At 53.4% G+C, this 16,140-nt stretch overlaps 1 protein-coding gene across 1 annotated transcript; it reads right to left on the minus strand.

The window, feature by feature from the left end:
- Positions 1 to 1,938: 1,938 nt before the first annotated feature.
- On the minus strand, positions 1,939 to 13,967 carry Krt79 (keratin 79). Its single transcript, XM_047549233.1, has 9 exons — positions 13,442 to 13,967; positions 10,962 to 11,182; positions 9,471 to 9,531; positions 9,254 to 9,349; positions 4,783 to 4,947; positions 4,456 to 4,581; positions 3,583 to 3,803; positions 2,868 to 2,902; positions 1,939 to 2,598 (listed from the first exon to the last, which is right to left on the minus strand). The coding sequence occupies exons 1-9, from the start codon at positions 13,916 to 13,918 to the stop codon at positions 2,393 to 2,395; spliced, it is 1,608 nt and encodes a 535-aa protein (XP_047405189.1). The 5' UTR covers positions 13,919 to 13,967; the 3' UTR covers positions 1,939 to 2,392.
- Between the last annotated feature and the right edge of the window lie 2,173 nt (positions 13,968 to 16,140).

Raw genomic sequence — 16,140 nt, forward strand, 5'->3', positions numbered from 1 at the left:
GGAAAGGAAAGTTAGAGGAGAGACCCAGAGCGCTCCAGCCTGCTAGCCTCCCGGGCCCTGGAGCAACCCTGGGGGCCCCAGGTACCAGGAACTCTGTGTGGAAGCCCGGGAAGGATTTCTGAGTAACCTGTTGTTGATGGGGGACCCCTGGACTGCGATGTAATTGCTGAATTTTAATTACTCAATGTTTCATTAAAACAACTGTTCATTAAAATTCTAAGTCGTAATTTTAAAGCAATAAAGCTTTCTTCTTTCACTCTACTATTGGCTTATAGTGGCTTTTAGACAAGTTCTTGCCCTCCCAGCCCATTTTCTCACCTATAAAATGACAAGTTGAAGCAAGATTACGTCCAACACCCCCTCTAGCTCCAGCACCCCCTACTTCTCTGTTTCTTTTCCTGAACAACTAGCATAAACCAGTGGTTAAGGGGTTGGGCTCTGCAACCAGATTGCTTGGATTCCACACCCAGTTCTGCTACTTACTAACTGTGTTTCCCTAGACAAATTACTTAACCACTCTGTGCCTTTTCTTTCTCATCTGCCAGTGTTTCTATGATAGGTTATTGGGAGGAGTGAGTCTGTTTGAGGTTTAGCAGCACACAGTAGGCACTCAGAAAACTAGCTCTTATCACTAAAGTGTGCACATCAGGAGCAGTCTGCACCCCTGAGAAGAAATGAGTGTGGCTGACTCGCAACCTCGGGAGCATCCGGGTGAGGGGGGTGCTAGTCCTTGGGTCCTGAGCTGAGCTGCGGGTTCGGCTCAGAACCCCTCTGCTGGCACCCCCTTGCCCTGCACAAGCTTGTACCAGCTCCCCCAGACTCCTCTGAGGTGGGCCCAGCGTGCAGGCCCCTCCAGCAGCAGCCAGCAGCTCTCCGGGCCAGGCAGGAGGGTCCAGCACGCCTGCCCAGGGAGAGGGAGGAGCCGGGCAGGACTGGGGCCCAGGAGGCCGGGCTGAGCAGGCAGCCTGTGGGAAGTGCAGGGCGTGGATGGCGGTGGGGTCTGGGCTGGGGTAGAGAGCTCTGGAGCTGAAGGGGGCGGATTCTGAGAGCCCAGAAGGAGGGAGGCTAGGGAGATTTGGTGGGAGACAGAGGCAGGGGTGGAATGGAGGCGGCTTCTGGGAAGAAAGGACGGAAGGCTTGAAATGGCACCCCCAGTGCCTCTGACCCTCCCCAACAGGCCTTTACATTGGACCAGATCAGTGCCGAGATCCAGTGACAAGGCCAGGACTTGGCTGTGGTCTTGGGGGTTCATTCCAGGAGCCTCAGTTGCCTCACCTGTAAATTGGGGTATCACATACCCCCCTGAATTCTGGGGTGAAGTAATGTATTTGTGAACCACAAAATCCAACTGAATGTGCATTCGCATGGATGACTGAATACAGGGGCTGAGACAGAAACCATCTGACTCCAAAAGAATGTGGGAATCCAGAAGTCAAGGGGAAGCGAAGTCAAGGGGACCCATTCCTGAGGACCCCCTAAGCCAGATGCTTTACTCATGTTTCCCTCACAATCCTGACTTTACAGAGGCAACTAAGGCTCAGAGAGGTTAAGCGACTTGCCCAATGTTGCACAGCTAGTAAGTGGCAGAACTGGGATTTAACCGAGTCTGCCTAGTTCTGAAGCTCAGGATCTCTGCACTGAACAAATAGTGCTACCTGCTCCTCAGAGAAGTGAGGGCTCAATGAGCACCAGGGGGCAGGCTGAGTGACAGGCAATCACCCAGTAGTTGGATCAGGCCTGCAGCAGCTTCCATCCTCCCTCAGAACCTCAGGCTCCTCCCACTCGCTACTCGCAGGCCCTACAGGAGTGGTGGCATCGGAGCCAATGCACTTTGACCAGCAAGGTGACCGGGACGTAGTGAGTGCATGGTGGTGACCATCAGGTGTTGATCAATTAACGTGACTCACTTCCCAGGCAGGACAGACCGCCACAGTGGCTGACAGGGGTTGTTGTTTATTGAGACACATGGCAGGCACAGGCAGGGACAGGTGGAAGAGGGTGTGGGAGACTGGGGAGGGCGGTGGGTCTTTGGGAACCACCCTTGACTTTCCCCCCTCATCCCCAGCCTGCCCTGGACTCTGAGCAGAAAGACAGAGGAGGTGAGGGAAGCAGAGATGGCCTGGGACGTCCAGTCTTCTCTCAGTGGTCACCTTCAGATCATGCAGACACATCACTCAAGGTGACCTTGACCTCCCATCCCACAGCACATCCCAGGAGAAAAACTGGGGAGATTTGAGCCCTTCCCCAACTACGAATCATACCCAAAGAGTGTGGTGTGGAAATACACTGGATCTGTGGTCCCAGGGCTGTTCCTGCTCCTAAGAGGGTTGGGGAGGGCAGCAGAGGTGGGGCAGGGAGAGGACTGCAGGGCCCCGCGGGCGAGTCTCCGCCGCTAGTACCGCCGGCTGGACGTCTTGACCGTGGTGGTCTTCCGCAGGATGGAGGTGCCGCCGGAGACGGCCCCGCCTTTGACGTTGCCGTAGCCCATGCTCGTGCTGAATCCAGCCTTGCAGGCACCCCCGCTCCCACCCAGGGAGACGCCACCCCCAAAGCCAGCCGCGCTGCCTCCGCACACGGTGGTGGAGTTGCCAGTCACAGCTGCAAGGCAAAGGGTCTGGATCAGGCCAGAGGCAGGGCCAGGAAAGGGCGTGCAGGGCAGGGGTGGCAGAAGATCCTTGCGGGACTGGGACATTGAAAATTTCCTATGAGAAATGGGCACGGAAGCACAGCACGGGAAGCTCGTTCTGTGATGCTCTGAACGCTCCAGGGAAGGAGGAGAGACTGCTTTAGGGCAGGGACAGGCTGGAGGGACGGGGGTTCTGGAGCCAGGCCAGGGGTGGGGCAGGAGCAGAGCAGCAAATACTCACAAATGCTGACTGCACTGGGGCATTCTCCAGACATCCTAGGGGAAGCAGAAAGGCCGGGAGGGGTCAGTGCCCAGGAACCCAGCAGAAAACCCTCTCCACCCCACCCCCCACCCCCACCCCCACCCCCCCACCCCCCACCCCCGCCTTTATGTCAGATTAGATCTGGGCCAAGATCCGGTGACAGTGACAAGACCAGGAGTCCTCAGAAGTGTGAGCATGCAGCGGGGGTGGGACCCGAGGCCCTCCCACCATGTGCTCTGGACAGGCTGCCAGCAGGCCATGCAGCCCCCACTTTCCCTCCCCTGGGTCCCCCCAGGACGGTGGACGGCATCTCTGCTCCATGGAGACAAAGCCCCTGACCTCCCGGAGCCGCCCCCGGTCTGCCCACTTCCTCTCCATCTCTTGCTGAGGGAGATGAGAGTTTGGAAGCCTGGCGGGGTGGAATTTTTTTCAAGTTTACGCTGGCCGGCCGTGGAATCTGGGGTTAGAAGAGGAAGTGTCCTTTCCACCTGGCTGCTGGCCACCCCAAGGATTAAGGATGGTTATGCTGCCCAGGAAATAAGCAGCAGAGACGTGGAGCCCATGGGGTGGGGGGGAGTGTCCCCGAGGTGAGTCAGGGGCCACTCCCCAGTGCTTCCCCTCTCCCCGCCAGCAGCTCTGCAGGGCTTTCCCCTGGCAGGGACTGGAAGCCCTCCGAGGGGCAGAGGGGCCCCACCTGCTCTCCTCGCCCTCCAGCAGCTTGCGGTAGGTGGCGATCTCCACGTCCAGGGCGAGCTTGATGTTCATGAGGGCCTGGTAGTCACGCAGCAGCCGGGCCAGGTCCTCCTTAGCCTGGTGCAAGGCCGTGTCCAGGTCCCCGAGCTTCTTCTTTGCATCCTTAAGCGCCATCTCCCCACGCTGCTCCGCATCCGCGATGGCCGTCTGCAGCTGCTGACACTGCCCAGGGGGTGAAAGTTGTTGGTAACACTCTCTAGGATCATCCCATTCATCTCTCTACCCCCCAAGCCTGGCATCACCTTCCCCAAGCCCCTGCCCCAACTGAGAGAGAGAGAGAACAGAAGGAGAAATGCGCATCTGAAAGAAGGAGTATTACACATCAGGATCATGTGGCAGCATTGGGAAAGCCCTTACTGAAGTCTAACTTCAATCCCTCCAGCTGCAGCTCAGACCAGTGCTTGAGAAGAGATAAAGTAAATGATGCAGCCTCACTATTAGCCAGATTCCTCCTTCTGGTCTGGAGAATTCATGCTTTTTTAACCATACCCTAAATGGGGTCAGCCTCTGTGACCTGGATCCTGGAAACCTCTGCCTCCTCCAAAGGATGGGATGGATCAGTCTCCTTGGAGGACATGACCAACCTGCTCTACCATTTATATGCTGCTTGACCCTGGACAAACCCCTTCCCCAAGTCTCTGGGCCCTAGTTTCCTCCCCTATAAATGGAATGCACTGCTCTTGATGGTTCAGCATCTGAGCTGTCCCATCTATCAGAAGAGGAGCTGGCCTCGCCCCTCAGGATGACAATGGAAGAAGGCTCCCCAGCCCTGCCAACGCCCAGCCTGACCCCAAGGCCCCAGGTAGAGGCCCACCTGCTTCTTGGCTGCATCCAGCTCACTCTGCAGCCTCTGGATAGTGCGGGTAAGCTCCGCGATCTCGTTCTTGGTGTCCCGCAGGTTGTCCCCATGCTTCCCGGCTGTCACCTGCAGCTCCTCGTACTGGAGGCCAAAAAGGCAGCAGTGAGTATCAGAGTGTGAGCACCAGGACCACAGAGGCAACCACTGGCCCCAGGGCCCACCTGCCCGTCAGGCCCTGTGGAGGCTCAGTGCATCTGGCTCCCAGGGCTCCAGCATCCCAGTGGCCCAGGCCTCTGCCATCGGCGGCCTGTGCCCAACCCCTGAGCCAGCCGTTCTTCTCACCTTCGTCTGGTACCAGGCCTCGGCCTCAGCCCGGCTTCTCTGGGCGATCAGCTCATACTGGGCCTTGACCTCGGCGATGATGCTGTCCAGGTCCAGGCTGCGGTTGTTGTCCATGGACAGGATGACGTTGGTGTCAGACACGTGGGTCTGCACTTGGCTCAGCTCCTGAAGAAACAGAAACAGCTGCTACCAGGACCTTGGTGGGGATGGAGCAGAGGACAGAGGACAGGCCCCTGGGTGGCATCAGGAGGGCCACCCTAGGCTTTCCCAGGCTCCATCCTAGAAAGAACTCGTGCATGGCTGCAGGAGGAGGCTCAGTCTCCCCACTTGTGACCTGGGCTCCCTTTTGTAGCCTTCATTATGTTAGTACACTGCAGGCCACCAAGAGATCAGAGAAGGGGAACTGAACATGCACCAACGCGGTGACGAGGTTCAAATGGCTTCCTAGGATCACTCCCAACTGTCCTGAGACTCTAGGGCCCTCCCTGGGTTTCTAGGACCATCAGCATTGACATGCAAGCAGGGAAGGTGACAGGAGGGAAGGGGACAGGGAACCGAGGGTCTCTGTGTTCTGGTCACTGGGTCGTGACTACATTGACTCCCAGGGGGCTCTGCCTCTCGCTCCCCTGGTCCCTCCTGAACTGCCACCAAATGCCCTAAACCCCAGCCTTGACAAATCCCTCGGCCATGAGGTTCTCCTCTGGACTTCCAGATGGGCAGAGAAACTTCCCTGCAGAAGTCAATACCTTCTGTATTCCAATCTAGACCCCAGTGCTTCTGACACCACAGCCCTCACGACAGCCATGTGGACAGAGAGAGTAACAATAACAGCCATCTACCACCTCCTGTCACCAAGCAGGTCTTGTGGTTCAGGTTCTGTGGCAGATGTTGACAGGCACCATGAGTTAGTATTCTACGTGTCTTGTTCTAATAGCACAAAGAGATTAAGTAACTTGCCCAAGATCACAAACCAGTAAATGGGGAGCCTGGTTTCAGGAATCTGACCCCAGAACCTGAGATGTCCTAGACAAAAGTAGAAAGAAAGAAAAACAGTGGCACGGTGGTGCACACCTATAATCCCAGCAGCTCGGGAGCCTGAGGGAGGAGGATCGCAAGTTCAAAGCCAGCCTCAGCAAAAGCGAGACACTAAGCAACTCGGTGAGACCCTGTCTTTAAATAAAATATGAAATAAGGCTGGGGATGTGACTCAGTGGCCGAGTGCCCTGAGTTCAATCCCCAGTACCCACTCCCCCCCCCCAAAAAAAAAAAACCCAAGCCAAAATTAATATCCATACTGACATAGATTTATTTTGTCAGATTGACTTTAAAGGTGGAGGGGGTGGAAGAGAGGAACCCCCATCTCTGACTCATTTGTGTGTGGAAAACTGATCCAAGTCTGGAAACAAACAAGATGGCTCCCTGGCCTGGTGAACACCAATCACGTACCCGAGGTCATTCAGGGATGCCTCGGGCTCCTCCTGTGTAAAATGCCCAGGAGAACACCTTCCCCATGCAGTGGTAGTGAGGATTCCCCATGGTGGCTTCTGTAAACCAGCTTCCCAGAAGGCCACTGGTGGGGCTCCCAGCCCTCCCAGGAAGGACCAGCTATAACCTCCTCCCTGTACCTCAGCACCTTGTGCCAGTCCCCAACATGGCTCCCAACACTTGCTAACCCTAGCTCCCAAGGGCAGGGACTTTGTCTTGGTTGTCATATGGAAGGTGCTTAGAAAATATCTGCTAACAGAGCAAAGCATTGCAAAGAATAGGAATGCTGGGTGAGCCAGCTATGTGCCCTAGACAATAAGAACGCCATGTTGAAATATTCAGAGAAGAAGGGGAGGGAGACAGAACCTGAGAGGACAAGGAAGCCCGACGCCAGGAAGGACCACCAGCAAAGAAGAAATTGCAGAAGCACCTGGAAACAGCATGACAGCCAGAATCCTTCCCAGCAAGCTCTGTTCTGGAAGCAGGAGTGGAGATGTTGGAAGAGAACTATACAGCCAGGGAGAAGCGGGGAAATGCCCAGGTTGGAGCTGGACATGGACTCCTACAAACCTCTAGCGGGAATCATAAAGTGAAGGGGAACACATGAAACTTTCCAGGTTCCAAAGGAAACGTTAAACCAAATGGACGTCATTCCTTTACCAAACGGCCAAAGACCAGCCACGGGCATTGTTTCACCAAGTCTTTCCAGGCATTGTTGAAAATTGGACCAGAAGAGGTAGTCCAGGGGTGGTGTGTGTAGGTAGATTTTAAAGTCGCTGAGGGCCCAGCATGGTGGCACACACCCTAAATCCCAGTGGCTCAGGAGGCTGAGGCAGGAGGATCACGAGTTCAAAGCCAGCCCCAGCAACTTAAAGTAGCTGAGGCACGTCAGCCACATATTGTTGATTAAAGGAGCAACAGGCCGGGTAGAAAGTCACCACTGAAGATCCCCAGGGCTCTGATCTTGGCCTTGACTGCCTGCCTTAACATGTAATTTAGACTGAATTTTATTGTATCAATAATTTAGACTGGATTTTATTGGGTTTTGTTTGTTTGTTTGCTTTATGGGTTAGTGGTGGTGGTGGTAGTGGTGGTAATACTGGGGATTGAACCCAAGGCACTTAACCACTGAGCCACATCCCAACCCTTTTTATTTTTTTATTTTGAGACAGGTCCTCACTAAGTTGCTGCAGCTAGCTTTGAACTTGCAATCCTCCTGGCTCAGCCCCCCAAGTACCTAAGATTACAGGCATGTGCCATCCTGCCCAGTTACGCTGAAGTTTCCAAATAACTAAACTGGGCTGGGGTGTAGCTCAGTGGTTGAGTGCTTGTCTAGCATGCTGTGGGACCTGGATTCCATCCAGCACAACGTACATGAAAAAAAAAAAAAAAAAAAAAAAAAAGTCTAGATTAAATAACTAAACTAAAAGTTTATCCAGTCTCCAGAGGACCCAAAGCAGGGCATTACTAGTACAGTGGATAGCAGAATCAAGTTTCTCAGTGCCCTGAGGGCCTCAAACGATGGGATAAACCCACAGGAAAGAAAGAAGATGATAAACTCCTGTATTCTGTTCCAAAAATTCAACTACCCAAATACAAAGTAGTAGGAGAGTAGATGCCTGTCTCCCTTGAAAACATTCATGTGAAAAAATCCGGGGGTTAGGGATGAGATGGCTTCTAAATATAATACAGAAACATCAGGGGCAACATCAGGCTGCGTGGGTGGATGTCAATTCTCCCTCCTGACCCTCTATTTTCTGAATACTTCATTAAGACTCCCATTTCCTGGAAGGCACCACGGCAGACGACTGTCATCCTCACCACTTGGGAGGCTGAAGCAGGAAAGTTGCAAGTTCAAGGTCAACTTGGGCAACTTAGTGAGACCCTGTCTCAAAATCAAATAGTTTTCTATTTTATTATTCTTTCATTTTATTATTTTATTATTATTCTATTATCTTTTTAGAGCTGGGAGTGTATAGCTCCATGGTAGAGAGCCCCCCAGGTTCAATCCCCAGCACCACAAAAAAAAAAAGAAAAAAAAACTATTTCCTGAAATTCCTCACAGATTTTTGTTCCCTAATCATCCTGCCCCCTATAAGTTGTTATGGAAAAGACACATGTCACATGGAAGACAACTGGATATATATAGCTCTGAGGGCAGAGTCAGGACCAGTCAAGGTCAGAAATGCTAACAAAACAGCTTCAAAAACAGCGAGCTCCCTGCACTAGGAGTGTTCCAATAGAAGCCACACGATCTCCTGTCACAGAGGTCACAGGAAGGGTTCTTGCATTGGACCAAGTCTCACTGTCCCTGCTGATCCGAGGAACCTAGAATTCTCTGGTCAACTCATATTAAGTTCAACCCTCTCACCTTAGTCTCTAAAGCCACCTTGTCTCCTGGAACCCCTCGTGGATTCTTTGATCTACCCACCACCCCCACCTCACCTCCCTCAACAACCTAGAATACTTTCCCTCCTCTCTGTCCATCTCTGCTCCTCCATCTTTGCTCCAATACAAACTGGAGAGGAAGAGAGCAACTGAACAGTGTGATGAGAGTCAGGTTCTAGAGTTAAGGTCAAGTTTGAATTCCTATGCTGTCTCTTTCTACCTGTGGGACAGTGGACAAGTTACTCTCAAGTCCTTGACTATAAAGTGGAGACAACAATAGTACCTACTTTATGGAGCTGTGGAGAGGAGGTTTGACCAGTGTCTGGCCCATCGAAAGCCCTTAACATATGGAAGGAAGTACTAGTGAAAGGGTTAACATCCCTCCCCCCCCCCCTTTTTTTTTTTTTGGTGGTACTAGAACTTGAACCCAGGGCCTTGTGCATGTGAGGCAGGCACTCTACCAACTGAGCTACATGCCCCCAGCACCCCCAACAGCCCATCTTTTACCAATGAGGTTACACTGGTGAACTCAGTTCAGATCTCCATGGGGAATCCCTGGCACTGTAAGGGAATTATCACTGTCCATTGGCCACCTCACCATTTCGTAGAGAGCCTGGAGGAAGTCAATCTCCTGGGTCAAGTTGTCCACTTTGCCATGCAGATCCATTCGGCCCATATATGCAGCATCCACATCCTGGGGGAGAAGGAGAAAGCAAGGCAGACGGCTCCATCTACAGTGGTCTCAGCTTTCTGGGTCAGCCCAGCACCCTGGCAGCCAAAGAACCATCTCCCCGACTCCCCACCACCCTGCTCACCTTCTTGAGCACCACAAACTCATTCTCCAAAGCAGTGCGCTTGTTGATTTCATCCTCGTACCTGTTACACAAGGAAGGCTCAGCCCACTTCTGTCTTTTAGGTATTGGACCCTCCTGGCTTTAAGGAAGCCCTGATGGGTCCCCCATGGCCCAAGAATGCTTTTGGGGAGCAGTTTTTATTTTTTTATTATTTTGTTTCACAGCACTGGAGATTGAACCAGGAGTGCGCTACCACTGAGTTACATCCCAGCCTTTGGTATTGTTTTGAGACAGGGTCTCACTAGTTGCCCAGGCTGGCCTCAAGCTTGCCATCCTCCTGCCTCTGCCTCCCAAGTAGCTGGGATTACAGGCATGCACCACCATGCCCAGCTGGGGAGCAATTCTTTAATGTGGCCAATCAGTGAAAAACCCAGAGTACTGACTTTATTAAAGCAGTCTCTCTCCCAACCCCTTCCTGAGGAAAGGGACCCAGTCTTTGTGCAATCACATGACAATCAAGAGCACTCATCTCTTTGGATCAGAGCCCTTCAGAGGCTTTATAGGAGCAACCAAAGATGTGAAAGATGTGCCAACAATGGTTACCTTTGCATTCACTTTCAACAACTGGATGTCACTTACAACAACCAACGCCTCCATATCCATTTCTGCTGAGAATTTTAAGGTTGAGAAATTGCTGGTGTCGAGTTATGGAAAAATTTGGGCCTTCAAATTATAAATATACATATCCACCAATCTCAATATGTGAACCTTATTTGGAGCTCAGTTCCAATGAACTGTATTTTTTAAATTTATGACATTTATGGAACAATTGAAAATTCAAAACTGGATATTTGATGATGTTGAGGAATTACTGTTTGGAGTATTATTATGACATTATGATCATGTTTTATAACATTAGGCAGATGAACTATATAAATAGATCTAGTAAAATATTTGTGAATGAAATGATTTGATGGCGGCAATTCACTTCAAGACAATGAGGAAAGAGGAGGGGGTAGAGGGAGAGATGAAGTGAGATTGGCTATGAGTCAATAATTATTAAAGTGGACTGGAACATGGGGGTTCAGTATACTATTCTCCCTACCTTATAGGAAAAAAAAAATTTTTTTTGGTCCCAGGGATTGAACTCAGGGTCGCTTAACCACATCCCCAGCCCTTTTTATGTTTTATTTAGAGACAGAGTCTCTCTAAGCTGCTGAGGCTGACCCTGAACTCATGATCCTCCTGCCTCAGCCTCCTGAGTTGCTGGGATTACAGGCATGCGCCACCACACCCAGAAGCTTATAAAACTGATTTTTAACTACAAACAATACACAAACTAAGTCTCCGGTTCTCCAGGCAGCAGCAGGTCCTGGACCTGAGCACCCAAGGGAACCAGCTCTGGCCGTGCAGACCCCAGGTAGATCCTAGAGCCCTGGGACTGGGAGGCTTTCCCCAGGGAGAGTCTCACCCTGCCCCTCGCCCCACACCGGCCTGCCCGGTTCTCCTCACTTGTTCTTGAAGTCCTCCAGGAGATCTTGCACGTTCCTCAGCTCCGAGTCCAGCCTGCCCCGCTCGTCCTGCTTGTTGTCCAGCTGCCTCCGTAGGCTGCTCAGGTAGGCCTCAAAGATGGGCTCCAGGTTGTTTCTGGTGACACCCAAGTTCTGGCCCTGCTCCTGCAGTAGCGCCCACTTGGTCTCCAGCACCTTATTCTGCTGCTCCAGGAAACGCACCTGAGCCAGAGAAAGAAGGGTAGACTGGTGTCATGCTCTGGCCACAGGAGGGACTGAGGACAGGGACCACCACCCCATGGCTCCCAAGCCAGCATCACAGGGGCAGAGCGGCAGCACCTGCACCCTGCAGGGGAGACAGTCCTGAGGGGAGCAGTCTCTGCTGACGTGACAGCCCCACCTGATGGAAAGGACTCTAAAGAGTTTACAAACACAAGAACCCCAGCTCAGGCGTCTCCAGCTTGGCCTTGGTCACACCACTTCTCTCTGTGTCTCCCTTTCTTGCTCATCCTGAGTAAACAGGACCAGGTCAATGCTTCTGAACCCTAATTCTGCACCAAAATCAACTCTCAAAAATGCTGATGAGGCCGGGTGCAGCAGCGCACACCTGGAATCCCAGCAGCTCAGGAGGCTGAGGCAGGAGGATCAGGAGTTCAAAGCCAGCCTCAGCAACTTAGCAAGGCCCTAAGCAACTCAGTGAGACCCTGTCTCTAAACAAAATAAAAAATAAAAAAATAAGGGAGGGCTGGGATGTGGCTCAGTGGTTAAGCACCCCTGGGTTCAATCCCTGGTACAAAAAAAAAAAAAAAAAATGCTGACGATTCACACACAAAGCAAGAAAGAGAGAAAAAAAAATATGGCCAAATGTTAACAACTGCTGAATCTGAAAGAATATTTAGAAACACGTTGGACTATTCTTTCAACTTCTCTGCAAATTCCTCATTTTTTTTCCAGGTTTGTTGTTGTTGTTGTTATTTTTTAATCTCTATGCCTGGGCCCAATTTCTGTAGGCTCAGAGGGAGGCTCAGAGGATGAGTTAACAGTGCTCCCCGGGGAGAGGGGATGACTGTCCCCCACCAGGGCTCTGAGTGTATCCCCACCGGACACACAACTCTCACACCTCCAGTGCCCTGGCAGTGATTCTGGATGCCCAAGAAAAGTTTTTGCCTATTTGATCCCTGAGACAGTCCCACCAAAAACCAAAAGTCACTACTAGGGGAGAGAGCAAGGAGGTGGGTGGGAGGGCTTGCTTCACCCTCTGCTGTCAGGTCTCTCACCTCCACAGGCCCTGACAGCTCCAGGTAGAGGGTGCACTCTTGGTGCCCAGGGCCGTGGGCTCCAGTTCTGTCTCTGCCTTCATGTGCCTGTGTGAGTCTGGGAAAATCACTCGACCTTTCTAGACCTCATTTTTCTCATCTCAAAAATGGTACTGGCCGGGTGCAGCAGTACCTGTAATCCCAGCAGCTCAGGAGGCTGAGGCAGGAGGATCAGGAGTTCAAAGCCAGCTGCAGCAACTCAGCAAGACCCTAAGCAACTCAGCAAGACCCTGTCTCAAAATAAAATACACAAAAGGACTGGGGATGTGGCTTAGGGGCTTAGTGCCCTTGAGTTCAATCCCCAGTACCAAAAAAAAAAAGGGTACCAGAGTCAGGGAACCACTGAGGGTCGCATGGAAATGGGGATGTGGGTGTTCTTTGTGAAAGCACAAATCAGCAGCCCAGGCTACAGTTGTCCACCAGATCTTTCCCATCGTGACCCTGCTGCTGAGGCTCAAGATCAAGGAAGACAATGCCAGCAAGATGGGCCAAGAAGTACCAGAAAGCAGTACAAGAGTCACCCTAGTCAGCCTGGAGGCCAGAGAAGGCTTCAGGACCCTCCCAGTCTGCAACAGTTCGACTCCACAGCCTCAGGGCACGGTACCTGCTGACCACCCACCTCACCGTCCACCCCGCACTGAGCTTCTTGACTTCCAGGGAGAGCAGGAAAAGGAGAAGCAATGAGGCACATCCCCTGAGAACCTCCCCAACTGTGCTCTGATCATGTCTTGCCCTTAGGCCTCCTCCAAGCCTGAGAGAACGGGGGCAGACAGGGCCCCGACCTCAACCTGGGGTAACTTGTTGAACTCCTGCGTCTCAGTTCCCCAGCTACAGAATGACAATAAGGGCCCCCACACTGAGAGCAGCAAGGACTATCACGTTTCAATTGTAGAATAAGACTGCCATGTAATTATACTTAAGATGACCATAAAAAAGCCTCCCACCATCACTGGGTTTGGCCAGTAGGCCCCATGTGTAGAATGAGATCCACCCTCACGCTCACAGCAAGGATGCCGAGGACCACCCCCTTCCACCTCTCGGCCCCCAGGCTCTGACCCATGGAAACCAATCCTCCCACCCAGCCCCACCCGGGGCACGTGGGCTGGAACAGCCTCAGCCCCCTGCACCTCCCTCGGAGGCCCTGCCTCCTCTCCACACCCCACACCTTGTCAATGAAGGAGGCAAACTTGTTGTTGAGGGTCTTGATCTGCTCGCGCTCCTGGGTGCGCACCCGCTGGATCTCGGGGTCTATCTCCACATTGAGGGGGGTCAGCAGACTCTGGTTGACAGTGACTTCCTGGATGCCCCCTGGAGGACAAGCAGGCCCGAATGTCTGCCTGCCAGCCCCCAGGCCCATGAAGGCCCCACTGCCGAAGCCAAAGCCTCCCAGAGCCCGGCCGGAGGAGGCCCCTCCAGCCACACTGACAGAGATGCTCTTGCTGCCCCCCAAATTATAAAGGCTCCGGCTGCCAAAGCCAGTGGGGCTGGGGCCACAGCGGGCCCCTCCACCGCTGCCACTGCTCCGGGACATTGTCACGGAGCTGAAGCTGGTACGGGTTCTACACCCGCCCCCTCCGCTGGCTGAGTTGGAGCTGAAGCCTCCTTTGGTGGAGTAGGTCTGTCGAGACAGGGAGGACCTCATGGCTGTTGGAGCCGCCCTGGAGCAGGCTGAGAGCAGGAGGAGCGCATGAGCTGCTGGGCCACCAATGGCCTTTTATCTTCTCCCAGCTGGGCCGGTCCCTGGGCTCCACGCACACTCCTGCCCCCTTGCCCTAGGAGGAGAGGGAGGGGCCGCGGACCTGGAGGGAATCCCCTCTCCCCAGCAGGCAGGAGGGCCCCTCCCAGCCCTCACCTGTGCTCCAGAGCTGGGGCTGACAGACTGTTGGGAGCAGGATGCCACCTTCCCCCCCAGGCAGTCCTCGCTTGGAACAGGATGATAAGGGCTCCCACGGCCACCCCAACACCCGGTGGCTGACTTGTTCTCCTCCCACCCAGCCCTGATGGCCTCAGTCAATGGGACTCTGTTCTGTGGGCTTCGTCCCAGGGCCCTGTTGTAAGCCAAGGCCCCAGGGCCCGCAGCTATGCAGGTGGAAGGGAAGGAGCGTTGGGCAACGGGCTGCTGAAGAGTGCCCAGGCCTGCTCCCATCCACCCTCCTGGCCCACGGGCAGCCTCCTTGTTGCCTCCTAGCAGGTCCTGGTGGAGGGCATGGTGACAGGGTGACTATCTGCTCTTTTGACTGGCAGATGTCTGTTGGGTAGAAATCCTGCATAAAGTGAAGTGAATTCAAGGACCTAAAGAGGCCCCTGCCCATCCGTGGGCCCTGGGCACGTGACAAGGGATAGAAAGGCCTGGGGTCTTCAGGCATGGCCCTGGGGTCTGGGGTCACAGCACACTCTCCTGAGGGCTGGATGTGGGCAAGGAGCTTCCACCATCATCTGAGACCCCTGACCCTCTACAGAAGGGCCAGCCACTCTGGAAGGAGCAAATGGAAATACAGACCCCAGAACAACAGAAGCCCCAAGCGGTCCATGCTGCACCCATCAGTCCCCCTTTCCCTGCCCACCAGGTGCCCAGATGCTTGACTCAGAAGGGGCCAGAGGGCATCCCTCAGTTGGGGATGTAGCTCAGCAATGGCAACAACTGCGTAGTTCTGCAAAAAATTAAATATCATTCAGAATCCCGCTCCCCACCCACCCCAGGCAGCTCACCCCAGAGCCCCCAGCAAAGCCAGGGAGACTCCAGATGTTAGAACTGTGTGCTTGTTAAGGTGACTTGGCGGCTGGCTCTCCCCAACCCCTTCAGCTTGCAGCAAGTAAAAGAGTCCAAGGGAAGAAGAGGGGTCCACACCTGCTATACTCCTCACACCCGCTGGGCTGGAGCTGAGAAGGGCTAGTCCTTAATGCACAAGATACTGTGCTCCCTGCCTGGAGTTAGGGTGCCAGGCATTTGCAGGAGCAGGGTTTAGAGACAAATCCCCACTAGCTATGTGTCCTCGGGCATCTCTCAACCTCTCTGGGCCTCATCTCTTTGTCTTACAACACAGCTCACCATAGAAATCCTTTGGGAAATTGATGGCCTGTGATCCCTAGCTGGAGCCATCTCTTCCCACTGAACTTTGTCTCCTTTCCCTAGGCTGGGCTCACTTTCTCAGCCTCCCTTATCTCTCCCTGGGCAGCGTGGGTGGGGATATGGTCGTGAGCCGGCCTAGCTGCATCCTGGGCCTGAGCCCCCTGGGCGAGGGAGTGATGTCAGCCCTTTGAGTCACCATGCGGCTGGGGTAGTGGGAGTGGGAGTCAGGTTGTAAACACACCCCACCCCAGAGACTGACATTCACTCACACAACTCATTCACAACTGTACCACGCACGCCGTCTGTGCCAGCCTCTGAGCTGGAAACTAGCGGCAGGTGCACAGGTGGCCCTGGCCCACTCTCATGGAGCACACAGCTGCTCATGGAGACGCCTCCCTCACACCCAGGAGGGACCACGCACAGGCCAGACCAGACAGGGGTGTGGCCAGCCCCCTGCCTCCCAGCACTGCCCTCCGCTCTGCTTTCAGACATCCTAGCCCAGACCTTCTCTCTGCTGCCTCTTAAAAGGAAAAACTCACACTTTTAAGATTAGCAGAATTTATTTGAGCAGTTATAAACAGAACAAAGTATAACCAAACCAAAAAACCCACCAGTGAATCGGACAGACCTCAGAACAAAGCAGCTTCAGAGAACTGACAACACTTAGAGGAAACGGAAGGGCGCCATAGAGAGAGCTTAACTGGTTCCAGCTTAAATGGTTAATCGGTTAAAGAGCCTCCCACAATTAACTAGGGGTCAAATACTACAGTTCAACTTCCTATTTTCATATTGGG

The sequence above is a fragment of the Sciurus carolinensis genome, chromosome 4 (genome assembly GCF_902686445.1).
Source record: "Sciurus carolinensis chromosome 4, mSciCar1.2, whole genome shotgun sequence".
In the NCBI taxonomy this organism is placed as follows: Eukaryota; Metazoa; Chordata; class Mammalia; order Rodentia; family Sciuridae; genus Sciurus; species Sciurus carolinensis.